General features: G+C 45.9%; 1 protein-coding gene across 1 annotated transcript; it reads left to right on the top strand.

Moving 5' to 3' along the window:
• Positions 1 to 4,456: 4,456 nt before the first annotated feature.
• Positions 4,457 to 26,039, top strand: KLHL6 (kelch like family member 6). The gene is made up of 7 exons (XM_042042355.1): positions 4,457 to 4,812; positions 9,837 to 10,002; positions 15,601 to 16,050; positions 17,793 to 18,030; positions 21,325 to 21,527; positions 22,468 to 22,681; positions 25,048 to 26,039. Exons 1-7 carry the CDS (start codon positions 4,553 to 4,555, stop codon positions 25,347 to 25,349), a joined length of 1,833 nt encoding a protein of 610 aa, XP_041898289.1. The 5' UTR covers positions 4,457 to 4,552; the 3' UTR covers positions 25,350 to 26,039.
• Positions 26,040 to 27,315: the final 1,276 nt, after the last annotated feature.

Below are 27,315 nucleotides of genomic sequence, written 5' to 3'. Positions count from 1 at the left end.
GGATTCAGGAACAGACAGTTGAAAATGGGCTGGTATTGGCTACAGACCAACATTTAAACAGGGAACACGGTCAAGGGGGAACAGAAGGCGCAAAGGTAAGGAAGTCAGAGCAGAATGGAAAGCAGCCTCTGAACTCAGCTCAAATGTGCTGTACCAGCAGTACAGATTCATAGGTACCAGCAGCAGCCTGTGATGTTACAGAGCTCTGTAAACTTGCTATGACAACAAGATTACTTACACAGTAATTCCAGCCAGTTAGCCCGTTCTCTCAAGCTGATACAGAGTATACTAGGTCAGCTCAGTATTCCTAAGGTAAAGACAACAGACAAACAAGTTGTGAACAGACAAACCTTCAGCTCTCACCAGTTCAGTGTTCATTTAGCTAGCAGGTAATTCTTTACTGAAAACAGTATAAAAGTGCAGACAGAACAAGTCTCTAAAGGCCAAATAGAAGAATGTATCTGGAAGCTTCTACCATGAAGTAACAAGCTGGATTTGCCCCAGGATTAAATAACACATTGCTACTGCAGTCTTGGGCCATAGAGCACCTCACGAGAGCAGCTGCCTGGTTGCTGCGTTTGTTGTTCCCTTATACCTGCAAAGGCACAACACTTCAGCACTGTCCTCGTGCTAGTCCAAAAAGTGAAACTAGCTACTACGTTTGCAGATTAATCCCTGAGCAAGGGATTCTCTGAATACAAGGCAGCCCAGTGTGCGGCACAAAGGGCAGAGATTTTCATTGGGATGTACTAGACTGAATTTATAGCTGTTATTGCAGTTTAGCTAGTAATGAGTAGGCTGCTATGCCTGCCACGGGGCTCGCTTGCCTGCCTGTAAATTACATTCTGGTGCTCATTGGTGGTCGCTGCTGCTGTGCTGCTGATCACCTCACTGTGTTGTGCCTGGGAGCACTTTGGTGACAGCCATGGTGATGGGCCTGGGCTGGCAGGTGGCCAGGGTGTCACTGCAGTGTCTGTGCCGCTGCACTGGGCACACTGGAACTCCAGTGAGAACTGGGGTGGAACAGACTGTGTCCTGAGTCAGAGTCCATGGTGGAGCAGAGATCCCCCTTCAGCCTGTGGAGCACCCCATGACAGAGCAGGGGGATTCTTGAAGGAGGATGTGACCCCGTAAGAAGCCTGTGCTGGAGCAGGTTTGCTGGCAGGACCTGTGATTCCAGAGGGGACCCACACTGGAGCAGCTTGTGAACTGCAGCCCACGGGAAGGACCCATGCTGGAGAAGTTCAAGGACTGCCTCCTGTGGTGGTACCCCACACTGGAACAGGGGAGGCAGGGATTCCCCTGCAGCCCATGGTGAAGACTATGGTGAATCAGCTGTGCCCCTGGAGCCCATAGAGGACTGTGGTGTGGACTATGCCAATGGTGGGCTATAGAAGGAACCCCTTGTTTCAGCCAGGTTGGGGACAAGGGGAGGAGTCATTGCAATGTTAAACCCTGTAACCTGGTCCAAAAGGACCTGGGGTGGAGATTGTAATGGATACACCTTTGCTGTAAGCCATGATTTGAGTTGTATGTTACAGGAATTACTGTAAGAGGAACCACCCAAATCAATGGAGGAGAAGCCTCCCAAGAAGCAGCTGCAGTGCAGAAGTGACCTGATCTAAGCTGGCCTTGGTGCCCAGGAACTCCACCTTACACAGTGCCTTTCCTGTCCCAAGTAGCCACCAGAACAGATTGAGCCCGAAGTCGCAAACTAGATTAACTCAAAGGACATTTTGTGGACATTGTGCAAGGGCGATCCATAGACTAAGGGAATGACATCTGTGTATTATATCCAAGGGTGGGAGGTGGGGTGGTGGAGAATGAAGTTGTGCTGAATAGTGTGGGACCCAAGCATGATGTGAATGATACGGAGTACGGGGTGGAATGTGTTTGTTTTGTCTGGGGCAGGGTTGATTTTCTTCACAGTGGCTAGTGTGGGGCTTTGTTTTGGATTTGTGGTGGGCACAGGGTTGATAATTTAGAGGTGTCTTTGTCATTGCTGAGCAGGGCTTACACAGAGCCAAGGCCTCCTCTGCTTTTTGTGCCACCCCACCAGTGGGAAGGCTGGAAGTGCCCGGGAAGTTGAGAGGAGACGCAGCCAGGACAGGGAACCCCAACGGATCAAAGGGATATTCCAGACTGTATGACATCATGCTCAGTATGTATTGTGGGGGGAAGAAGGAGGACGAGGGGACAATTGGAGTGATGGGGTTTGTCGTCCCAAGTAACCATCATGTGTGATGGGCCCTGCTCTCCTGGAGGGGCTGAACACCTGCCTGCCGTGGGAAGCAGTGAATGGAGTCCCTGCTTTGCTTTGCTTCCGTGTGTGGCTTTTGCTTTGCCTATTAAACTGCCTTTATCTCAACCCATTAGTTTTCCATCTTTTGTCCTCCCAATTCTCTCCCTGGTCCCACTGGTGGGGGAGTGAGTGAGCGGCTGCCTGGGGCTGGGCTGCTGGCTGGGGTTAAACCACACCACCGTGGCAGCAGAAGAAAGGAGGGGAGCTGCTTGTCAGGAAAAAAACAATTTTAGGGATTAAAAATACACCATATGGGTTAGCAATGGCACAGAAGGAGACAGACTGTGGAGAATGATCACTGCTACTAATAGTCAACAGTTCCTTGAGCTGCCGAGGTCACTCCTGCAGTGCAGTTACTGTGTAGCGCACTCACAATACCACAGCCATCGACCGACCTAGTTACTGCAGGGTTTCCGTTCCCAGCACTCACAGCCAGCACAGTCTTACTTCAATTTCACAATTAGTAATGCTTTGCTTAAAGCTTCAGCAACTGGAATCAAGTGATTGCTGCGGAATCTCAGCTTTGCTTAAACAGATAAGGACAATGTGAAGCTTCTCACCGTCAGAGAAAAGCCTGATAAGGTGAATTCCCAAAGGTCAAAAGTCTTGATGATAAACAAAGAGAACCTAGACCAAGATAGGGTTAAAGTATTCTGATTTTGAAAGCACACCTAGTACTTTTGAGAGGTTTCCCTAATTTTCTCATGGTATTCCTACAGGAGTACTTAGGAAAGAAGGGGCTGGCTTTAGAAAAGGGAGCATTCATTAGCAAAAGTTAGCGCAAAAGGCAGCAGGAACACATTTACATCAGCTGGGAAAGGAAAAAGCCAAAGGGCTGCACAGACTATACAAAATGAAGAAAACCCCATTACAAGGAGGTAGAGGAAAGCAGGAAGGAGATTTTTTGCTTTCCTTCCTCTTCATCTTCTAATCCGTCTCTCGCAGACCCGCTTTCACCTCCTTCTAGAAGAGGGGGAAGCCAAGCTTCCCATAACACTGTGAGCTCAGCTATACAAGCTGGAGACAAAAGAGGAAACCAAACACGCAGTAAGAACCTGCGGATTGGCAAAACAAGGATTCCTAGAAGTAATTATCACAAAAGCAAGGTTGGTTAGCACTCAAGCTACCAAGGTGAGGAGCTGGCCCTACATTCCTCTCAGGGGGAGATAGAGGTAAGCTTTTCTACTTCCCAGCGTGAGAGTTTCCTAAGCAAGCCGGGGATTTGCTCTGTTACTCTGAGTAGGCTGTGTTGCTTTTTAATTCAGCTTGGATCAGCTTCTCATCTAGGTGATGTCCAAGTAGATCTGGTCCATCCTTAGGTGAAAGCGAAACCTTCAGCACTGTGTGCTCCTGTCATGCTGGAGGGTCAGCCCCAGAGCTCCCCTGCAGTGTCCCCACTGCCAGGTGAGCAGGCCTTGGTCCCGCCACTGTCCAAGTCTGTCTTGGGGACAAGTCAGATGCAGCTGTGACTCAAGCTATGCCCAGCAGTGAGGATGGTGGGGATGAGCATGGGTACACTGCTCCCCAGGCTCTCTCCCTTAGCTTTGCCTGCTAGTCAGAACTGATGGCATGGCACTGGCTGCATGGACCACATCCCTGTGCCCAGCAGTGTGGCCTGAAGACACTCAGCTCTGAGATCTTTGATGCTGCTCCATGTCCTTAAGAGAGTTGTGCCCATTTAGCCTTAAAGAAAAGCCATGCAATGTTTGCCAGCTAACAAGTCATGAGGGACAGAAACATCCACTTTAGGGCTTTCTGAATATGCAAGCATATTATTAAAAAAACAAAGCCAAACCCCAAACCAGCTCAGTTATTAATAACCACATACCTGCAGAAAGAAATATAAATTATTACACTTTTTCCCTTAGCAGCCCAGTCCACTAGGAGTGGCTTGATAAGCATGTGGTGCACCTATCAATACAACCAGCAGACCCAGATAACAGCGAGGGACTGGATTGAGGGTGGGAAGCAGGCTGTCCCTGTCACTTGTAATCTTCTCACATCCAGAGGCATCTTAAGGCCTTTCTAAACATGTAATATGCCTGAAAATCACTGAAAAAAACCCTCCCTTTGTTTGTGTTAACAGGATGAGAAAGTGCAAGGCTTCCTGTTATGTGTGTGTGACAGCTACAGATAAGCAGAGACCTCTGGACAGGAAATCCGCCCAACTTCTGCAGTGTGATTCGCCCGAAGCTGAGGAGCTCTTTTTAGATCGAAGCACCAACAGAATGAGACGGGGCTGGCCAGAAAATGGGGGACACACTGGAGAAGAGCTCTGAGGAGCCCCAGATCTCTTTGGACAATGAGTGTTCGATGAAAATGGGGGACCTGGTGGAAGTCTCGAGCTGTGAAAAGGTCAAGTTTGACGATACGGGTCTCTCTCTGGTGCTCCAGAATGGCCTGGAGAACCTTCGGCTTGAAAATTCCCTCACAGATGTCATCCTGTGCGTGGACAGCAGGGAATTCTCCTGTCACCGAGTGGTCCTTGCTGCAGCAAGCAATTATTTCAGGTAAGGTTTGTAACAAACAAAACCAATAAACTTATTTTGCTTCTTAGACTTGAACTGTACGTCTCCAAGGAGTGCAAACTGGGTGCTAAAGTCTGCAAATTTGCACTGAGCCTCTAATTCCTTACATCTTTCAGCTTGTTTTTTAAAGTTCTAGATTTAAATAAGGCAGGTGCCAAGTTGTGGATTTGCTGGAGTTCTGATACCAGCACTCACAAAGTCTGCTGGAGGCGTGCAAAGGAAGACAGAATATTGGCAGTCAAGTGCGTGAGAAAAGGGTGTTTTAAGCAAGTTTCTGTAGCTGCTTGTCTTGTCCCTTTGGGACCTGGGCAAAAAGGAATACCTATTCAGATAACAGGCTATTTTTATTGAAATAGGGGTGGGTTTCTGGAACTTGCTGATTTTTCCTGTTACCATTCTGGGGTAAAAATATACATTGTATTAAATTGTTGAGGAGGAAAGAGAAGGAATTTTCAGTCTGTCCTAGGGTTACTGGAAATCAGTTGCAATGGGAAATATCCCCTTGAAAGCAATTTTGCCACTTCACCATCTCCTTCTGGTCCGCTTGAACTTTTCATTCTTTCAGTACAATAGACATTCTGAGGCTACTGGCCAACAAGAACAAATTTTAGACACACAGGGGAACTCGGTATCAGTTTTAGCACAGATTTTCCATTATCATTTAGACAACATCATTTAGACCATCACATTTGCATGGCTGGGATTTTTTTCTTTTTTTCTTTTACTGCTAAAGTGGTCAGATGACTGAAAAGCTACAGAGGAAACACGAGAAAAAAGAACCTGTGACCACTTGTGACATGAGCAGAAAGCTAATTTTAATGGAGTCTGGTAAGCTTTGCTGGTAGTGCCTGGAAGAACAGTTCTGCTTTTCTAATCTAGTATAGAGACTGTGTCTGTGAATATTTGGAGACAGGTATTATTTCTACAGAGAGGCTATATTTATTGCAGATGAGAAAATGTACAGCTAAAAGCAGAGACGCCCAAGTATTTCTTACCAGCATTGTGTGCAGAATGGACAGCAGATGCACAAATTAAAATCAAAATTATCATAATGATACTTTGACAAAAAACCCCAATTCCTCTATAAGGAAAGGTACTGCAATCAGAAGGACTTCACAGTTAAAATTGGGCAAGATAGTTTTATGACAACAGCTGTTGGCCAGCTTTCCACTGACCCCTGAGCTACAGCCTGTCCATTGGAAGGAGGGGGGATACATGCCTGGAGGTCATCTCATCCCAAGGCAACTGCACACGTGTGCAGGGTCTGCCCCTCTGGGTGCTTCTCTTTGGCTTGGCTTCCCACAGAGCTGAGATTTATTACATCTCACTGTTGGCCTCTCTTCCAGTGCCCCTTGTCATGTCTCTTTGGGTTAGTTTCAGTCATGTTTGGCACAGGATGGAAATCTCAAACCTGAAGTTCCTGTGAGTTTGATGGAAGTCTGCAGCTAGGAGAGGAGAGATGCTGGACTGGCACCCCTGGCGCTCCACAGGGTAATGAGCAGGGTGTCCCGGCCAGCCAGCACACACAATGCTCAGAACAACCACACTGCCCTGCTCCACTGGGCACAGCCAGCACAGAGCTGAGCATCCTGGGAGGGACCCCGAAATGTGTGTGAGAGGAATAACGAGGGAGAATGGAGGGCTCAGGAAGGGGAAGCTGAGGTTACTGTGAGGAGGGAAAAGAGGACGCAAGTCTGCAGGGAACTGAGCTTCACTGCTTCTGCTGCTCACAAGGAGGCTTCATTCATCTTGCCATAATTCGCTAGAAGCTGCATGGCCCCAGAGAAAGAAGGAATTCTTAAATCACACTGTTCCTGTGAGTACTTTCCGCGCTATTACAGGACCTCTAACAGCCATGCACCGGAGCAAAGCAAAGGGACCCAGTGACTCATGGGCTTCATTCCCCTGCAGGAGCAAGTTACACAACCCCCTTCCTGAACGTTGGGTGCCACAGTGCAGGCAATCCACAGCAGCTGACTGGAAGACAGTTAAACAGAGCTAACCACTTCTAGTCCTTCTTCAGCACTGCTCAAGAGTAGATAGACTAGTTCTTGTGACATCCTGCACCCGTAGACATAAAAACATTAACTCTCCATTTGCCTGTGTGATGGTAACAAAGCAGAGAAGGCAAATAGCAGCTGACTAAGGTGGAACAGTAGTTCTTTAATCCTGCACTGCCCAAGGTAATGGGAGAATGGGGCTGGGAGAGGTTGAAGCCATTTTCCAGAGCATCCTTGAGCTCCAGCATGATTGTTTGAAGTCAGGTTCATAATTCCAAGCATAAGCATTCCAGTGTGGGTGGGTGCTTAAAAAGTGCTTCACAAACTGCAACCCCTCATTTATTTTATTGAGATTTCTCTAATTTTAAATTAGAAAAAATTCAGAAATTTTTCTAAATTTATCCATTTTTGGGTATCTAAATTTGGCACTGGGCCCTCACTTCAGATGTGCATTTCTTAGAGTACATATTGGTTCAAAGGTGCAGTTTAGAATTACACAGGGACAAGAACCAGGGAAACAGACAATGGAATTAGTAGCCACATCTGAAGGATTAAGAGCCTCCTGAGGGTAAATTCAGAAAGATTCAGAGGCAGCTTTTTAATCCCTAGGGGAGAAGCTCAGCCTGATCAGCCTGAGTGGTGTCAGGTGTTCCCTCTGGCTGGCACACAGGATGGGAATGAGAACCACTCCATCTGAGCAGAAGGAAGGCCACAGGAGTCAGCTCTCCTGTCCAGCACTGCCCTATTTAGCCCAGCCACCATCTAGAGCAGAGTACAGGTGCAAAAGCACAGCACTTTAGATGTGTGATTTCTGCAGCTCACAGCCGTGTTACATGAATCCACACCCTACAAAATTGGGAGTGGATGGCAGCTCTAAACCAATTACAAAGATTAGGAGACAGATAGGCCAAAGCACTTTGACCAGACCCCTGTACAAAGCCACCACCACACTCCTGAGGCTGGTTTCTGAGCAGCCTTGCAGAAGTGTAACATTGGGTATCTCTGACTGACCCCATCAAACGCTCTGGTTTGTGGGACGGAAGTGAGACTCTCACCTCCCCGACAGTTCAATACAAGACTGGAGTCACCAGCTTAAGAGATGAAAGGAAGAAGAGCAGACAACACCTGCACCCTCCATGGGCCCATTGTCATTCAGATGAAGCATCCGGCACCCGTGAATCCCGCACAATTGAAGCAGCTGTTCTGTGCCAACCTGCCTCTCCGTGCTGAAGCGCATTCCCAGGGAGAAGTGGGAACAGAGAGCTGCTGTTTTCAAATGGCCACCTGCCCACACATCCCCTCATACGTCACTTGACACTGCCAGAGGGAGAGAAGCTAAATGAATCCCAGTCTCGTGGCCACTGAAGTTAAGGAGCATTTGTCTAAATGCCTTTGAAATATCCTGATTTCAGTAGTAGCAGAAGCTGGACCATGAGGCAGGGCAGTGAAGCAAAAACCTCTAAGGAACTGAGGTGAGTGAAAGGAAAAATGAGAATTTTGGCAGAACAATTTTTCTGACAAGTAACTTCTCTGCCCAAATTTCCTGCTCAAAATATAGGCCTCCCTATCTAAAGGCAGTTTTGCACACTGAGGTAACTACGACCTTGCTATAAAATTTCTGCTGAGGTAAGGAGCAGGTAGTTCTTAGAGCAAGTAGCAGCTGGTATCTTCCATCCATTTGCCATTCATCATGCCTAACTGCTTTGCAATAAAATCTGTTTACATCTTGATTCCAGTAAGATGTGTCAATCAAACAGCTTTATTCAGGCACTTCTTTTACAAGAATAGTATGGCCTAAGTCTTGGGACTTCTTTCCATTTCCCAGGTTGCATTGTCCTGTCAACATTGTATATGACTAATAAAGAAGGGCTTGGAATGCAGGGTAAAGAGCGCTTCTAATTACACTTTAGATCTGCACATGTTTTTCACCAATGCAGTTACAAGTAGACTCATGTAATTCTGATCTGTTGAGACAGATTCCAAATGATGTGACATCTCATTCTCTGAATGCAGTGAACAAGAAGGGGCTGATCAAAATCCTAAGTAAAAGCAAAAAACACTGGAAGAAATACTGAAATCTATGAACTGAAAATGCAGAGGAAGATGCGTGTGTTTGTCTTGCAGCTGTCACAATGAAAAATGGATTTAAATAGACCTTAGAGAATTTCTGATTTATACCCCACATTAAATATCTGCCTAGTGCCAAAGCTATGTGTGGTGGTCACCTTTCCAATGCAGTATTATCCATCAAAGAAGAGTTGGTATCAACATGTATGAAATCATTGCACTTTCTGCCTAACAGTAGTACCAACTCATGCATATTCAATTGCTTGTCTAGCCAAGCAGTACCAACTCTACAATCCTAAAATTTAGCAGAGGAAGAGTCAGACTCTAAATCAGAAGAAAATCCATAAGCCATTTTCCCCTGGCCCACTGCTGGTATTAATGTGGTCAAAGATATGTTGGGAAGCTGAGAAGTGAGGCTCTCAGCCAGGCGGATCTGGTCTGGCCTCAGAGTACAGTCCCAGCAGTGTCCTGCAGCCCGGAAGCAGGAGGGTATTGACCTGCCAAGGGGTACAAAGTACATGTGCTAAGTGTTAACGAAGTTTGGAGAATGCCGGGCCTTAACAAGCTGCATCTGGACTAGAAACAGACTGAGTAAGAGGCCAGCAGGTGAGACACCACAACTGCTCCACAGCACCAGTCCAGACACGGGCACTAGGCCCACTCAGGCAAGGTCCCAGCTGCCTTTTGCTGCCATGGAGCCCCCAGTCTGCCATAGAGAACAGCTCAGAGGTATCCATCATGTGTGCATGCCTTATCAAACTCATGAGTACAGAGGTAGAAGAGCAACAAAAAGATTTTTCTTGTTTCTTTTCAACAGGAGTAATTGCATAAAACATGAAGCAATCAGAGTGTTCTGTGTTGAAATCTAAATAGCCCAGTGTTTTCAGAATGCCTCATCCTGACTGGAATGCAGTAAAAGATAAATGTCTTTCTTTCCAGGGCCATGTTCTGCAATGATTTAAGAGAGAAATATGAGGAGAAGATAATACTAAAAGGGGTTGATGCAGAAACCATGAATATACTCTTGGACTATACCTACACCAGCAAGATGCTCATCACAAAGCAAAATGTACAGAAAGTCTTGGAAGCTGCCAGCCTCTTTCAGGTACAGATAAGTCAAGCGCACTGACCCAATCTGACTGCTCTGGCAACACCATGTCTTACCCTGGTTAGCACACTGCAAACTTCCCTGATTTCATGGGTTCCGGAAGCATTTTGCTTCATATTTACTTACATGAAGGTAAAAAAAGGCAGTGGCAGCCATGTACTGGAATTTTGCTGTGCTGAGTGCCATGCAAACAGGGAAAGAGCCGGGCTCTGCCTCCAAGAGCTTCTCCCACGTGCTGCCTGCCTGGCAGTGCTCCCCAAAATTGAGGTCAGCCTGTCAAGGCCAGTCAGAAGTATTAGTGGGCAGCAGCTGGCATGGCTGGCCACAGCAGGAAGCTACTTTGCCTCTCTGTCTCCCCTGCCTTGAGATGGAGGCTTGCCAGCCAAAGTTAGCATGCTTCTTTGTAGAACTCGTGATGTAAAAGGTTTTAGTCATGGCCTGGGTCTTGTGGGAAGTCAGACTTGGGCAGTGTTACTCAGTCTTTGGTCCGTGAGGTATTCACGTGTCCTGTAAATCATCTGTGAGGTCTACCAAATTGCAGTGTCTGGTACCACGCTGCAAATTGCTAACAAATTGTAACCAACATAACCTGCCAAGTGCCAATGTGCGTGTGTGTCCAGGCCTCTCATTAAGGACGGCAAGAAACACCCGACTCCATGATCATCGTGGTTCATGAGGGAGTTCAGATTCTTGCATCTTACATGGGAATTTTGCTCTGGAGTTCTAGAACTCTGCTTTTTAGAACACACATCCCATGAGGAGGGGCTGATGGAGCTGGGGGTGTTCAATCTGGAGAAAAGGAGGCCCAGGGGGAACCCCATTGCTCTCTTTGACTCCCTGACAGGAGGTTGTAGCCAGGTGGGAGTCAGGCTCTTCTCCCAGGCAAAAAGTGATAGGACAAGAGGAAATTATCTCGACTTGTACCAAGGGAGGTTTAGATTGGATATGAGGAAAAATTTCACAAAGTGCTCCCCAAGGTAACTTTAATGTCACCTGGGCCTGCAGTGCAGTAACTCACTGACATTTTCAGCACACCAACACTACCAACTGGTAGCATTCATTTTCAGGACACTTTTCTGTCTTGTGTTTTCTTTTCAACCTTTTTTCCTTAGGATCATTCCTCAGCTTTTTGTTTTGTTTTTTTTTCCCTTCTGGAACTACCAAAAGTATAAACATATGTTTTTTCATGTATCTTCCCTATTTTTCATTAAAATTAAGATTAAATATGATTCCCAAGCCTGGTGCTTGAAGAAAACCATCAAACTCTGTGAGAATAAGGATGAAATTGTGAGGGTACTATAAGCAAGAATAGTAAACTAGAAAAAAATAGATAAACCTAGAACACCAGGAATGTTCAGCTAAAAACAGTGGTTGTTTTGGATACTATCGAGATTTATAAGGCCTTAAAACCTCACATTATCAATGTGAGGGTTTGGGCTGAAAATGTATTTTGTGCAAAAAAGATTTAGTAACTACTAAATTTTTAGTAATCTACTAAATCAAGCTGACAGAACTAGAGTTCTGCCAGCTTGTCCGTGCTATTTATGCTGAAGAACAGAGTTGAAAGAGTCAAATGGTTCATTTGGATATATCAACAGCTGAAAAGATTATTTCTGCAATTTATTGTAACATTTGTGTTTGATAAATTCTTTCAAATTAGTGACATGTGAGAAATCCAAATTCAAAATATAATCTTTTTATCTGACTGGCAAGAACTTGTGGCAGTCTTTTTAATCTTGCAGACTTGGAAAAGAAGCAAAGAATAAATACCTTGCACAGTTCTAGATATTGCAGTATAAATATTCCAATATAAATTATCTACTTTTCTCTAGAAACTGTTTTTGAAAAAGTTTTACATAATTATGCCTTCCCTTACTCCCTTCTAGTAAGTTTTGACCAAATGCAGTCAAAACTGACAGCAGGAAGAGGTGGAGGGCTATTTGGAGAGAACAGACATCCCTGCTGCAGTGTGCTTTCCTCTGGTGGGAAGCAGGTGAAGGGTTTGGAACAGGGAGCTGCTGAACAGCTAAGCCTCATCCTCAAGTGACCCAGACAAATTTTTTCCACCTAAAGCACAGTTGCAACATGAGTTCAATAGTCACCTCCTCTGTCTGGGCTGGTGGCTGCCCAGCCACTGCGCTTGCAAGGTTGGTGCCTACCCTGGATCCCGCCCAGCACCCTCTGCCACCCACACTGCCTGCAGAGCTGCTCATCCTTTCACCTCTGGGAAGAGTCAAGATCCCAGCTGTTTCCCAGGGCCATGGCAGGGAGCCCTGCTTCCCTCACTGTAACTCAGCAGCAACATTCAGACCTGTCTACACTGCTCCTGCCCCACTAGGAACCTCTGCATTACCCATTCCCTCAGCAGCGTTTGGGTGAGGGACCACATCAACTGCTGTGGTGGAAGCAAAGAAATGGTGAGAGGGAAGCAGGCTTCTGAGCAGATGAAAAGAAACAGTATTGTCACCGAAGGCTGTGATGCCCGCTGGGATGGAAATGCCACATGCAGTGGGAACAATGGAGGATGCCCCGAGCTGCCTCCTCTAAGCAGAGCAGGGCTGCTCTACCCTCAGGGCGTGGCTGAAGCACCACCAGCCTGGTGGCCTGACTGATCCCCAAAGCGCCCCTTATCCCTGTGTTAAACCACTTTCCATGAACAAGGCACTCTAAGGGAAATACTGTTCCAATAGTGACAGCCATCCTGAGGCTACCGAGCAGAGAAGAGGCAGGGTGGCTGCTGCAGGCCGGTGCCACCGCGCAGAGCCGACCGTGCCTGACAAGGGGGCACGATTTGCTATCAAAGGCCTTCAGGGCAGCTCCCGGTGGGAGAAGGGCTGGCAGGCTCGGGAAGCCGCCAGCTCCGCGGAGAGCAGCCCTGCAAGGGTGGCTGTGCCCCTCAGCCGCCCGGCTGGCTCCGGCCGGGGCTCCCTCGGGGTGCAGGTGTCACTGCTGAGCCGGGACATGCTGTCCCTGCAGCCACAGCAGAGCCGGTGGCCGAGGGCCACCAGCTGCAGGGTGCAGGATCCGACCCCGAAGTGTGCTGCATACAGAGAGGGATTATGAATGAGACCCCTTTCAGTCACCATTCCCTTCCCTTTCTGGGGGTTCTAGCCAGAGGCAGGGCTGCTGGCACTGCTTACAGTAGACCATTGAATCAAAGCTGGGACAAGCAAGGACTTATATGGGGAGAATAAATTTTACTATTCAGAGTGAAAGCCAGCTGGAGGCCAAGTAAGCATATGGGATGTCTCTAGCAAGTGAGAACCTGGATTCAAATGGATACTGGGAGAAGGACTAACTTATTGAAGAAACTGTTCCCAGGGAACAGGGCTTTTAAAGTGCCTGGAGTGGCATTAGGAGGGGTACTCAGTGGACAAGCAGAAAATTCAGAGCTCTGCCAGAATAATCAGAGCAGATGAAGCAGAGGCTCAGGGGTGTCTTCATTCTGATGCTCTCTTGAGTCACCCACCTGCTCTTCTAAGACTGACTGACATATGCCCAGGAAGTTTTCGGGGAATTTTAGGGGGAATTTAATCTCTAAATGAAGGCAGTGGTGGGGAGACAGTGCAGCGCAGAGATGAGGAGCAGAACCAGGGAAAGTCCTGCCTTGATTCACTCCTAAGCAGCCCAGCCTCTCTGGTGAAGCCCTCAGCGGGGCCGTTTCTCACACCCACACCTCGCAGTTCTGCATTCGCCTGGCCACAAACAGCTACCCAGCGAGGCAGTGGGGCCTGCTGGCCATGAGACCAGTGTGCACCGCCTGGGAGAAAACCTCTGCTGTCACCTCGTCAGTATCGCTCTTAACAAGCCATGTATAAATAATTAGAGAGCTCTACAGAGGTTTGCTGCAGGCTCGTGAGAACGTTCTTTTGGGGTCTATTCCCAGACATGACTCTATGAATGACCTTGGCAAATCCTAGGTTTGTTTTTTTTGTGTCTCATTACTGACAACTTTGAATGCTTATGCTTAATAAGCTTAATAATGCTGATGCTTAACCTGCCTCAGGTCTGAAGCCTACCTGGTGGCAAAGCCCTTTCAGATCCTCAAGAAAATGCCCTGGTGAGTTCAAAGTGCTTGCCTTGTGCTAGCCCGGAGAGCAGGCAGGGTGAAGGTGGCAGGTGCTGAGGGGTCACCGAGCTGTGCCGTGGTGCCACCGCGGGCCGCTGACATATTTTTATCACAATGGCGGCAACACATTCTGAGACCTCACATAGCCTCGTTCATCAGTCAGTTGCATTTCTCTAAACTTTTGACCACATCTAAATGTAAAACAGGAACCAGGCAGTCTGTACACAACGTCTACAATCACTCAGCTCTGATAAACAGTCTAAATATGTCAACACGACACCGATGGGTCTGGAAGATTCTACCCTAATTACTGAAACAAATCTACATACTACAGTGTTTAAAAATGTTTCGCTTCCTCTTTGCCTCTCAATTACTGTTGTGCAACTTTCCCCCGTGAGACAGCATGAGTTAAAATGGTTTGCTTGCTGCCACTGGATGGAAAAACGACCCAAAAAGCACAGATGGCAATGTACAACATTAGCTCTGATCCATATTTATTGTGCTGTTCAGTGGCAATTATCTGTATCTGAAATCACAGAGGTGACGGAAAACCCATTAGGATGAAGCACTGTAACTGATCAGTTCTACCCAAAACTGGTTCCCAGTTCCTGAATAATCATCAGCAATCCAACTCAGATCATAGTTTTTTGGAAATACCCCGCAGACACCTGTGGCCCAGAATATGTGCATTTGGGACACTCAGGTGGGATTATTTTGCCAAGGAAATTTATGAGTAGTTGTGATGCCTTGTTGAATGCAAACACAGACAGCTCTCTGATTAAGGACACTCTGTGTGTAAAATGTGCATCAATATTTTTTTCAGCCGATGGTGATGACAAAGGTCACTAGACCCTCTGAAGGCCTCCCCCACAACAGACTCTTCCCAGAAAACCCTGTCTGTCAGGAAGCTCAAAAGAATTGCTGATGGCCAATCTCTTCCTACCACTTACCCCAGCCTAGGACTGCTGCCCGTACCTCCTGGGGCAGCATGCTGGTCCAAACCTCCCAGACCTCAGCGCCACTCTCACAAGGCCTCAGATACACTTGGTGTTTGGAGGGTGGGAACATAAATGCAGACAGTGGAGCCACCTTCACTCTGAGTCAGCCAGACTCTGTTCTAGTTGGTCTGAGCTGACATGCAAGATGAAGCAGGGTAAGCAAATCAGAAACCTGGGGTCCTTATCTATACTTTGTAACTCCATGATTGCTAGTGCTTTGAGATCTCATGGAGGAGAAGGGAATGCTAGGAAACTCTTTTGTGAAACAAAATTCATGACTGTCACAGGTCTTCTGCATCTTCTGCATGAGGGAAAAGGAGCAATTGCATGCAGAGGAATAAAAACAATGGAAGGAAGAAATTCTCATTTCAAACTGCAGATCTTGGGAGATACCTGTCCCCAGATGATCTAATTCTTGTCTCCCCAGGCTCTTTGCTGTATTGGGCATGGCTGGTTGCTCCATAGCTCTCCTGTGATGCAGTCGCTCAGTAACCCTTCTGTGCTTATACAAGCTTTTTCTGCCCACAGTTCCTTCGCATGGTAGATGCTTGTGCCAGTTTTCTCACTGAAGCGCTCCAGCCAGAGAACTGCGTTGGCATCCTGAGGCTGGCTGATGCCCACTCCCTGCACAGCCTGAAGCAACAAGTGCAGAACTACATTATCCAGAACTTCACCCAGGTCCTGAACTACGAGGAGTTCCTGGAGCTGCCAGCGGACATCCTGTGCAGCACACTGAAGAGCGACGACCTCTACGTCACGGAAGAGGCACAGGTGTTCGAAACTGTGATGAACTGGGTCCGTTACAAGGAGTCAGAAAGGTTTTCTCTCCTGCCGTACGTGCTGGAGAACGTCCGGCTGCCTCTCTTGGACCCTTGGTATTTTGTAGAGACTGTTGAAGCCGATCAACTCATTAGACAGTGTCCAGATGTCTTTCCTTTGCTCCAAGAAGCAAGAATGTACCATCTGTCAGGCAATGAGGTGAGTAAAACAGGAAGGTATTAGCCACTCTTCGTAAAAGTCTCATGCTTCAGCTCAAAAATCGTTTTGGAAGGAGCAGTGCCACGGGGCAGAAAAAGGTACTTACACTGAAGTTTCACTAACTGATGCTACTGAAAAGTCAAAATGGGCCTCAGAATTTATCCTGCTGTCTTAGAGAGTTCAGAAGCTTTTGGCGGGTTGTTTAAAGACAAAGTGTATGGCTTCCTGTTTATGAACATCTGAGCTTGACCCTTCACACGCACTCTTGCTCACTCTTGCTAGATGAAGAGCCCAGGTAGCTTCCCTAGTAAAAAGGCAAATGGTGTTAGCCCTGACACCTCGCCCTCTCAGCTATTACTTCAAGCCTAAGAAAAGAGGAATAATTTTCCCACCGAACTGTGCCACAATCTGTAATGACTTTCAAATGTGAATATGTAACATCTTCCCCTGTTACTTATGTGGGAAAATGTTTCATAAAGGGAAACATTCTTCCTCCTGTGAAGAAGACAGTCTCTTTCCGGAGGAGAGGACTGCCCATGTGCCATTTGCAGAGGTCCCTGCACCCGCAGAGACAGATTAATCCTGACATCCAGTCGAGTCCTGTCCTGCCTGCTCAGTGCAGGCTGTGATGGAGCTCCGGTTCTTCAATTGCCTGTCCCCTTTGGAAAGTTAGGTATCAGTCACATCTTCTTGCCCAAAGTACGGAGGAGAGGGGAGAGCAACCAAGAGGTCAGATTTCACAACAGGAGCAAAGCACGTGAGTGTGTGAAGAAAGGTGTACCTCCTCAGTCAGAGTCAGAGGAGGGCAGGAGCAAGCTGTGGGCCCATCACTCACAGCGGATGTGTCACCGGCACGGCCAAGGGGGAGAAACCAAGTGCTCCTTGTGCTGGGGACTGCATGAGACTCTGCACGGTGACCTGGGGCAGTGCCGGCCAGTCTGGTGGGAACTCCCTGAGGAAGCCTTGTCCCACTGAGCAGTGCTGTCAGGTGCATGCGGGATAGATAAAGGGAGCGTTACCCCGGGCTGAACACGCATTACACTCATCTTCAAAGGGACAGCCGCGAGAGGCAGCGCTGCCAGCTGCCCTCCCCCGGGGCTGACGCCTGGCAGTGGTGGCAGACAGGTTAAAACAGAGTCCTGGAAGCTGGCAAGTTCTGCGACTCATGTTCTGTAAAAATCAGAATGTGCCTAATCATTTCCTAGACATAGTCAAAATGCAAGATTCATGTCTGTGTAGATAATATTTTGTAATATAGATAAATTATACCGATTTATAGAAACATGTTAAAAGCAGAAAGAGAAGTAAAACTTTAAGCAAGATGCCTCCTGACACAGCATTTAACCTGTGGCTCTTGTTTGCAAGCATTTCCTCCAAGCAGAACACGAGTTTCCAAGCACCCCTTGCACTCTTTGCTCCTGGTGAACACCTACCTGGCAAGTGACCTTCTTGGTGCCATCCTGGTAATTCCTAAAAGGATCTGAAAGGGTCCTAGTAGGTAGGCAAAAGCAACTAAGTCCATAGTTGGAAAAATCCTGCTGAAAGAAGGATAGAGCAACCTCTATTGAATGCTTCTAGGATGCTTTTCAGGCTTTCAACTTACAAAGCATTGGCTAATTGGTTCAGCTGATGTAAGCCTGCTGTGATTTGAAAAACAGGTAATCAAAAAAAAGGTCACCTGGCCTTTCTGTTATTGTAGATGTAAGTGCCTTGTGTACTCACTCTGTCTCACTTGCGTTTAGATTATTACAGAAAGAACCAAGCCCAGGATGCACGAGTTCCAGTCTGAGGTGTTTATGATCATAGGGGGCTGTACAAAGGAAGAGAAATTTGTAGCAGAAGTGACTTGCCTGGATCCTTTGAGGCGAAGCCGTCTGGAAGTAGCAAAATTACCAATCACAGAGCAGGAGCCGGAGAGTGAGAATAAAAAATGGGTGGAGTTTGCATGCATTACTCTAAAAAATGAAGTCTACATATCGGGTAAGGTACAAGACATTGGGAGTGCAAGAGGGGAGCAAAGGGTTCTCACAATTATTTCCAGCTTTTATCAAGACCATGCTTGAGGCAGCTTTAGAAAAATTAAGCACTACATTTTAATGCTTTGGCTTTGGCCATGCTCCAGAGAGCACTGGCTGTGTAAGGACACTGCCTAGCTCCGATTTGAGCACAGGATTCCTTTTTACCAGTATTAATCTATATGCTTGGGTACTTGTGTGCAGCACCCTAAACAGTGACTGAGGTCACAGAAAGGTTCTTGGGAACAGTTTACCAAACATAAAGTGACAAATTGCTTCAGCATCTTCTCACGACAAGTCCATTTGAAGCTACATATGCATAAGCAAAATCCTGCCAGAATCTGAGTCATTCTGCAAAAGTCAGTCAAGAACCTGCAGGGAACTGTCACTGATGTTGGGCTGCCCCTGAAAGCTGCCATCACAGAGAACTCTAGGACTGCCCACCCGCAACTGTTACCTTGGCAGTATAAACTGTCAAAGCCAGATGAAATCCCATGGTCCAGATACCCAGTGTGGGGCTGATCATCATCCCAAGAGCTTCAGGAGGTGTATTTAACTTCCCACACAAATACAGTTGAGCTCCACACAGGGGTTTGATCCCAGAGCTACAGAGATTTTACTCTGACAACCAAAAAGGTTAAAATCAAGCTTGTTAGCCAGTTTGAGAGCTGCTTTTGATGGCCTGTCAAAAAACAAGTTTGAGGATCTTGTTCTGCTTCCAGAGGAAAAGTGACAGCACGCTGTCCATCACTGTCGCATTACAGACCATGATACAGAGCAGGGCCTTTGTAGGTAGAATACTTTCTTTTCTGCAAAGCTAGCCACCAAATTCTATACTCCCTTAAAACAGAAGAGTAGAAAGGAGGAGGGTAGGCCACAGTGTGAATGCTTTGCTTAAGCGTGAATAGTGGTCTACTGCCTTTATTCAAATATCTTCCATTGCATTCTTTCTTTTGGGAATCCACATATTTTTGATACTTCATTACCATTTAACATTTATTAAAGCTTTATCCTGGGATAAGAATTTGATTACTCCTCCCATAACTACAAATACAGAACGTTTTTCCTTTCAGCCCACCATAGAGAGTTTCTGGCATCAGTCCCTCTGTTAAAAGTTAGTTGTAGAGAGGAATCTAAGTCAAACATTCCAACTAGGGAATATTCCCCTCACCTTCACCCTCTTGAGTTGAGAGGTCTTTTTTCCATTTGCCTTCAATTTGTTACCCTTCCATCTTTTTCAAGGCTTTTTGCATTCTTTTATTTCTGACATCTTTTCCAATGTCTCTTCACCTTTATTTTACGGTCTATCCAGGCTACCTCCAGGCCAGGCTAACATTCCCTGCTGTGGTGAGTCTAGCTGGCTTTCCCTTTGCTTCTGTTCTCACAGGTTCTCTTTCTTCCTTCTCTGCTTACTTGCATATCTCTGATTCCCTCTCTCTATTCCCTCTTTGCCTTTCACCTTTTTGCCCTTTGCACACAAATAAAAGGCTGAGTGGACCAAAGCTGTTAGCGTTTTTTTCTCAGCTAAACCAATTATTAGTGTCTCAATCCTGATTAAACATCTGCTTCCTCCTGCATGTCCTTCTACTTTTGTTTTCATTCTTTAGCTCCTGTACTTTGCTTCTTCTCTAACTTGACTTTAATTTTTCCTAACTTGATCTCCCCTTGCATGTGCTCATTTTCCTCCATATCTTCTGGAGTACAGTCTGGAGTCTTCCCTGCTCCTTTAGCATCTGAAAAATAGGAAAGACCTTTGCACAAGATTATGACTACTGTTAGATCATGATTTCCCCAAAACAGTGTAAATGCTTTGACTGGATGGCCTGAAAAACTACATTTGTAGCATAACTAAAAGTGACATGAACTATCATTCACCATTCTGATACTTTTACTAATTTAGGTACAATTTCTCTTCAAATTAAGAAGAATTGTTGTCCTGAGGAAAAACAGAAACAAAATAAACCTCCAATTCTCTCAAAAATCACCCACTGGTGATCTCAACAAATTCACCCACTGGTCCAGCTCAAGCTACTACATGAGTTTCAGCCTGTGGAGGAAAGCACAAGCTCATGTCAAAGGGAAATTTCAAGGGAGAGTAGGGGGAACACCTGCAGTCTCTCAGCCCCATTGTAGCCATGAATGCTTCATTCAGGCCCTTTGGCCACTTCAGCTATTTGAGTGCAAATAAAATTCAACACATACATGTGAAAAATACTGAGACAAAAGCATTACAAACGACTCTTTCTAGCATGCTAATTATCTCCCATTCAATCTGCTATTTGGCCGAGAGATAGGCTCCATCAGTTTGCAGTGATCTGGCTGCAGTACAGAATACCAATGAAGGCAGACATTTTCTCAATGGAATATGAATTCTCTTTTCAGTATATTCACCAGTGAAGCAAATGTTTAATCAGGTTGCAGATGATGGAATAAGCTGCTCAGTCTGTAAATGTGGGTTCAGGCTTAACTAGATCCATTTGTATTACAGTTACACCAGAAACTGTACGCAAACAACAGCGCTTGTTTAAAACACTGCTCTCTGCTTTAGCACAAGCAAAGATTCACTTGCGAGTCAGCTCTAGCATGAGTTTGCAGGGTCCAGTTTTGATCTTCAGGCTATAAATATGAAGCACACCCAGGTCTGTAGAGAAAGAGACCAGAAGGAGAGGCACAAAAATGAGATCCCAGCCATATGGTGCCAAGGTTGAATAGTAAAACCTCCAAGTCGTGCAGGACTATTGTTGGTAGGAGTTCAGTCAGGTCTTTTGCTTTATGATGCAAACCACAGGGCTGGCTGGATCTGCCCTGCACAACCTGGCAGTTCTCCAGTGCAGGACTGTCTTCAAGGGATTTGGCACTACCAGCTGCAGCATCCTCCACTACCTTACTTAAATCATGTTTGTTTATTTGTCCCTTTGCAGCAGTTCTGCAAAGCCCTCGTGGTGCACAAAAATCTCCTGCATTTCACCCTGCTGTGTGGTTGGTTGTGCACTCGGTATTAAAATGAAAGTGGTTGTGGTCTGGTAAAGTGAGGAACAGTGATTTGTCTTCACTCAATATTTGGCTGTAGAAATTGTTCCATTTCCTTCACTGTTAAATAAACTAAATTCAGAAATTTTCTTCTGTTGTAACAGGACCAGTTAACAATCAGTAATAATGATTTCCATTGTGAGAGAACACACTTAAATTTAAACATATTGGAGTTTTTAACTAAATACAAACTGTGCTATCATATTTACATATGTCATGTACACTACAGGTGGCAAAGAAACAAAGCATGATGTCTGGAAATACAACGCTTCCATCAACAAATGGATACAAATTGAGTATCTCAATATTGGGCGCTGGAGACATAAAATGGCAGTGTTGGGTGGCAAAGTGTATGTCATTGGTGGGTTCGATGGCATGCAGAGAATCAACAGCATGGAAGCATATGATCCCTTTCATAACTGCTGGTCAGAGGTAAGAGGCTGCATCATGTAACATTTTAATCATTTGGAACATTTAAATCAGAAAATCTTAGGGCTTGGATTCCTAAAAGTGTCCTTGTATAATTCTTTGAAGTACTTCTGGTCTTTAAAAAGCATAATTTTTTTTTTTTTCTATAGATATGCATACCCTTTAGAAGGTAAAAATCCCTGGATTGCCAGTCTGTCATTTCCTGTGAGACATCTAATACCTGGCTTTCCTTTCCTTAGTTGGCTTTTAAAGTTAGTAGTCCGTAAATCAAGGAGTAAGAATATAGTACACATGAGCCAGAGCACAGGCTGAAAACTACTGCTCTGACACATTTTATATGTATATAAAATGTGTATATCAACCTGTGCATTATATATGGTGTGGGTTATACATTTAAATTGAAACTACAGGTTTGAAGGTAAACAGGAAAACTCCCCCCAGTTCTACTCACTGTACTTCAAGCAGTGAGAGGAGAGAATTAGGCAACCAATTAATCCACGACAGTAATGAGATTAGGTATCATAACAGCAGATACAACCCATTGTCTCTGGATTATACAAAGCAACGTGGATGACTCTAACAATCACAGCTGCAAGTAGAAAGATCAGTATGAACAAATTCCTTGTGCTTTTTTGCAATGTATGTAAGTATGTAAAGGAGATCTTTGGTACTTCTGACATTTCCTAGCTTTTGAATTATTGCTAAAATAATTTTAATTTCAGCATTTGAACAGAGCTTATTTTTATTAAATTTTATTAAATTTTATTATGTTTTTGTAGTCTTAAGAAAAAGCTGAAACATATTTCTCCCTTATCCTTAGAAACATCATCTTCTGGACCCTGCTTAAAAAGGGATGTCTGACTTAAAATTCCCTAGGCTCTCTCCCCACAGGCATCAGTCTGACTGCTTCAGATGGTTACTAATGATTATTTTTGGTCCACAGGCTGCTCCCCTCCTGGTCAACGTGAGCTCCTTTGCTGCAGCCAGCTACAAGAAGAGGCTGTACGTGATTGGGGGAGGCCCCAATGGGAAGCTGGCGACAGACAAGACGCAGTGCTACGACCCTGCCACCAACACGTGGAGCCTGAAGGCTGCCATGCCCGTGGAGGCCAAGTGCATCAATGCCGCCAGCTTCCGTGACCACATTTATGTGGTGGGTAAGTGAAGCACCAGTGCCTCTCCTTGTCTACACCCCAGCAGGGCTTGTCTCTGTGCTTCTGTGTTAGTTTTACCCACACGCTCCATGGAGTGTAGTCATAGAGTCAGCTGGCTCTTCCCATTGAGGTTAGCGAGGGATGGGAATCCAGGACATTCACAAGCAGTAGGGAAAGGTCACCAAGTCAAAATCCCTGTTAGCATGGTAGCTATCTTGGAAAGCTGGAGGTAGCCCAGAGACAGCTTAAAGCCATCCAAAAAGGTGTTCATAGTGGCAAGGGCATGATCTCATGGCTACATCATGTCCCGTCTCCTCTCCAGGGGCATTGCACAACCCACTGCATACAGGATTTATGTAGGGAGAAGAGTACTAGGAGCAGGTCATAGGAGCAGAGCCACTGATACCCAAAGACCCAGAGCTCTTCACTAGATTGTAGCGGGGATTAATTCAGTCAACCATCAGAATTGGAAGAAAAAATGGAAGAACAAGAGTTGGATGGTGGTGAGCTGAACTATGGAGGGAGGAGGGAGCCTGCACACATCTCCAGATGGTGCTGGAAAAACCAAAAGGAAAGAAGAACATTTGTTTCCAAAACGGGAACTCTGAAAAGATTCCCCTCCCTCTCTCAGCCTTGGAGCAGGGAATTTCCCACTTGCAATATAATCAATATGGTGCTGAGAGCTGGCATAGAGCTGGAGTATTCACCAAATAATTAATGGTGCTCTGGAGGGAGATTTATAATCTGCATGTGTGTGCACACATATATATACACACCCCTCCCCCCCCCTTTTGTTTACATAAATACCTCATGCTTGTCCTCAGCACAGGAGTCGACCTCACCCTGTTTGTACAGGATGACAGAGAGAGAAGGCACATGACTTAGGGGCTAGCTGATATAACTCCTGATAAAATGGATATGATACTCCAGATGCATTCATTCAGCATCTTTCAGCCAGGAACATCCATGAATAAATATCTTGTTTACTTATCTGAGAAACAAATCTACTTCAATTGGGTAGAAATCAGCCCCTTCTGAAGTTAAGAAGATAAAAGGGCATTGGTTACTGCATCCAAAGCAATCAAATTACCCAGACTGATGAATTACCAACTGCCAGGTGAATCACTACAACTTACAATGTCTGTTTTCAGTCTGTTCCAATTAAGTCACCTCTCAATGATTTGATCGCCCCTCAGGTACTGGACCAGTATTGTCAAACTCAGCATCTATAATAACTACCACAGATAAATGCTCACTTGCCAGCAGGGAGGATCCCAGGCATTGCTGCACCTCATCAGTAAGACCATGGCTTCAGGGTTTCCCCAACCCTATCCAAGAAGATGGTGCCAGACTCTTTCCAGTGGTGCCCAGGGACAGGACAAGGAGCAATGACCATAACTGCAACCTAAGAAGTTCCACCTCAGCCTGAGGAAGGACTTCTTTATGTTGAGGGTGGCAGAGCACTGGAACAGCTTCCCAGTGAGGTTGTGGAGTCTCCCTCTCTGGAGACATTCCAAACCCACTGGGATGTGTTCCTGTGTAACGTACTCCAGGTAACCCTGCCTTGGCATAGGGGTTGGACTGGATAATCTCCAGAGGTTTCTTCCAACCCTAACAATTCTGTGATTCTGTACAGCTACTACAGAAGACACATTCAGTCCCTGCAAATTTCAGAATAAGAACCATTTAGCTGTTGGTAGTCTCAGGAGCAAATATTTTTTCATAGCCTTTCTTAAGAATTGAGGTATTGACCATTTTTTCAAGAGAAAAGGACACTGCAAGATTGAAAAGGTGTACTAAAAGTTTAATGAATTACTTCATTTCGGGAAACACAGAGAAACGGAAGGTCACTCTGTGTTTAACAAACCCATAGGAAGATTATTGATTCAGTCTGACAAACCCTAAACAAGGAAGGGTTTTTGAGAGCAGCCAGCTCCAGGAAGAAGGAAGTTTGATGGACAATGAAGTTAGAGGAGTGAGTGGAAAAATCCTATACCCATTTCTAACAGTGATGGTTTACCACAGCTGGTACTCCGTGATCTAAGCTCTTTTAAACAAGATCATATTTTCCTGAAGCTGTGTCCTTAGCTGGAGCAGTAGGTATGAGAAAGGTCTGTTGCTAGATGCACTGTGGTCACAATGAATGATCACAGCAGTTTGTTCTGGCCTTAAATTCCACAGCCTTATGAGTGGCCTTCTGCAGCTCAGGCTTTCAAAACAATAAAGTATCCTGTGACCTTGTTTTTTCTTGGCTTTGGGGCAGAAATCGTTCTTACGAATGTCAGGAAGAGAGTCTTGTTGAAGTGGATGGTTTAACTAAACTCGCTTCAGGAATGGTCAGTGCAAACAAATATCCATTTCCTTCCCAGGTGGGGCAATGAAAGCGCTCTATGCCTACAGCCCCCAGGAGGACACGTGGTGCCTGGTGACTCAGTTCACCCACGAGAGAGCCAGTTGTGGGATTTCTCCTTGCAACAACAAGCTGTTTATCACCGGGGGCCGAGATGAAAAGAACGAAGTCATTGCAACAGTGCTCTGCTGGGACCCTGAAACTCAGAAGCTGACAGAAGAGTGTGTCCTGCCTCGGGGGGTGTCTCACCACGGGAGCGTTACCCTCAGGAAGTCTTACACGCACATCCGTAAGATTGTGCCCGGGGCAGTTTCTGTCTGAGCGCAGAGAAACCCAGTGCCTCCGTGCCCGGTGGCACAGACTGCAGTGAGGATGGTTTTTAGCTTCAGGTAGCAATGAATGGAAACACCACCACAGGTCCTCTGGGGAGTATCTGTATATATGCTCAGTCCTTGCATTTCCCCTGTATAGTATATCCTTAAATTATCTTAATTCCTTCCCTCCGTGGAAAAACAAAGGGACCAGCTGCAGTTTACTCCTGCCAACACAATACCTCGAATCAGGCAAAGAAATGTAGGTGGGAAAGTAACTTCCCAGCTATATCTACCTTGAAATGTGCTTGAACTGTCTCAGTCTGGTCCCAGAGTTTGGTCAACTATTTATTGTATTAAGTTGGATTTGCAATACCTACTAGTGAAAAAAGAGAAGTTGCTTTTGGAATTAAATATTTGTGACATTGGTGGAACATAATGTTGTGTCTTCCAAAGCTGTGCTTTTTCCCCGCAGTGTTTGGCACATTAGATTAAGCTTGAACCAGCTTGTTTGTTTGTTTGAAGATACTTTGTTGGGTTTTTCAGTTTTGCATGACCAAAAAGAATCCACCTCAGTTCGCAAACCTTGCTCTCATTCCCAAGGAAGAGACTGCACAGGCTGCAAATGTAAATGAACGCTAATTTGTTTCCACTGAACATTCACTGCGGCTGTTTTCTAAATAAAACAGACCAAAACCTAGTTTCCCTTTTCTTTGTTCTGTGTCGGGTGACTGTTCTGCCTGGAAGGCATTTTCCTCTCCCGGTTGTTGTGCCCCGGCAGAGCAGCGGAGCCCGACTGCTCCATCCCTGCCTCCATCCCCACTGGGTGGCAGTGCACTCACAGGATTTTTCTCACGCGTTTTGGTTTCCTGGAACGCAATCGTACAAAACGGTCTGCTGGAGAGAAAAACAGTTCCAGGTACTGTTCCCAGCCTGGTTCCTGAGATTATCACGTGCTGTACCAGAAGGGGCAAATGTTCATCGGGCCAGGAGGGCCCAAGTCGCGAGTCCCAGCATCTAGGTCAGTTGCAGGGAAAGAAAAACAAACATTGAAGAGGTCACGCCCGGGACGCCCTGGGACACTCTTGGCCAAAGACTGGGAACATATTCCCGTCCCTCCTCCCCTGCCTAGTTGCTGGAAAGAGCCAACTCACTATTAAATCAAGACAGAAAACACTGTGCAAAACAAATCTCTCCAAGTGAGAGATCAGTGACTCCTTCCAGCCTTCCCTCCCTCTCTGTAATGTCTCCTTTTGCCTTATACAGTATTAAAAATAATATTTCTGTCATCTTAGGCTGAGAAAAAAACATGGATTCCTGAATTTCAGCACACTAATGCCAGAGAGCTCAGTGATGTGGCAGTGCCTGCAGACAGTCCTGGTGCAGGCTGAGCAGGGCAGACAGCCTGTGGGGTGGGTGCAGCCTTCCAACAGGTCTCCACTGCATCCTTTCCTCAGAAAAACTGCAAGAAATCCTGTTTCTTCTGCAATTTGCCCCATGCCTTGAACTCGTCTCTGTAATTCCAGCCAATCCCCATATTTTCTCACTCTAATTTTCCCACAGGCCTTCCATTTTCAACTACTTTTTAATTGCTCCCCTTCCTTCTTTACATTCCTGTCATTCTGCAGGTCCAGCACGTCTCACACTTCCATGCTGTCCCACACTCTCCCATCCCACTCTGCTTTTCAGAGGGCATGAAGAAATACCCTCCAAGCAGAGTATTTAATTTCAAAAGGATTTTTTGAAGAACAGTTACCTTTGACTTGGCTGGTCTAGAGGGACAGAGAAGGTGGATGAATGGGGAGTCTCCCTCTCCCCTTGAGGAGCTGCATTTCTGTATCTTTACCTGTTGGAAAAACTAATTATAGCAGCTGCTGAAGCTGACTAGTTCTTCCTACTGGGAATCATCCTTAAAACCAGCAGCTCTCAGGAACTGGTTGCTGGTTTTTTTCCTGTAATGTCCATAGCAAAAACTT

Source organism: Corvus kubaryi, unplaced genomic scaffold (genome assembly GCF_017639235.1).
Source record: "Corvus kubaryi isolate FWS band 111438036 unplaced genomic scaffold, C.kubaryi_AGA036_p1.0 37397, whole genome shotgun sequence".
Lineage (NCBI taxonomy): Eukaryota > Metazoa > Chordata > Aves > Passeriformes > Corvidae > Corvus > Corvus kubaryi.
Note: the sequence above shows the minus strand (reverse complement) of the source record. Positions and strands in the feature narration are given on the sequence as shown.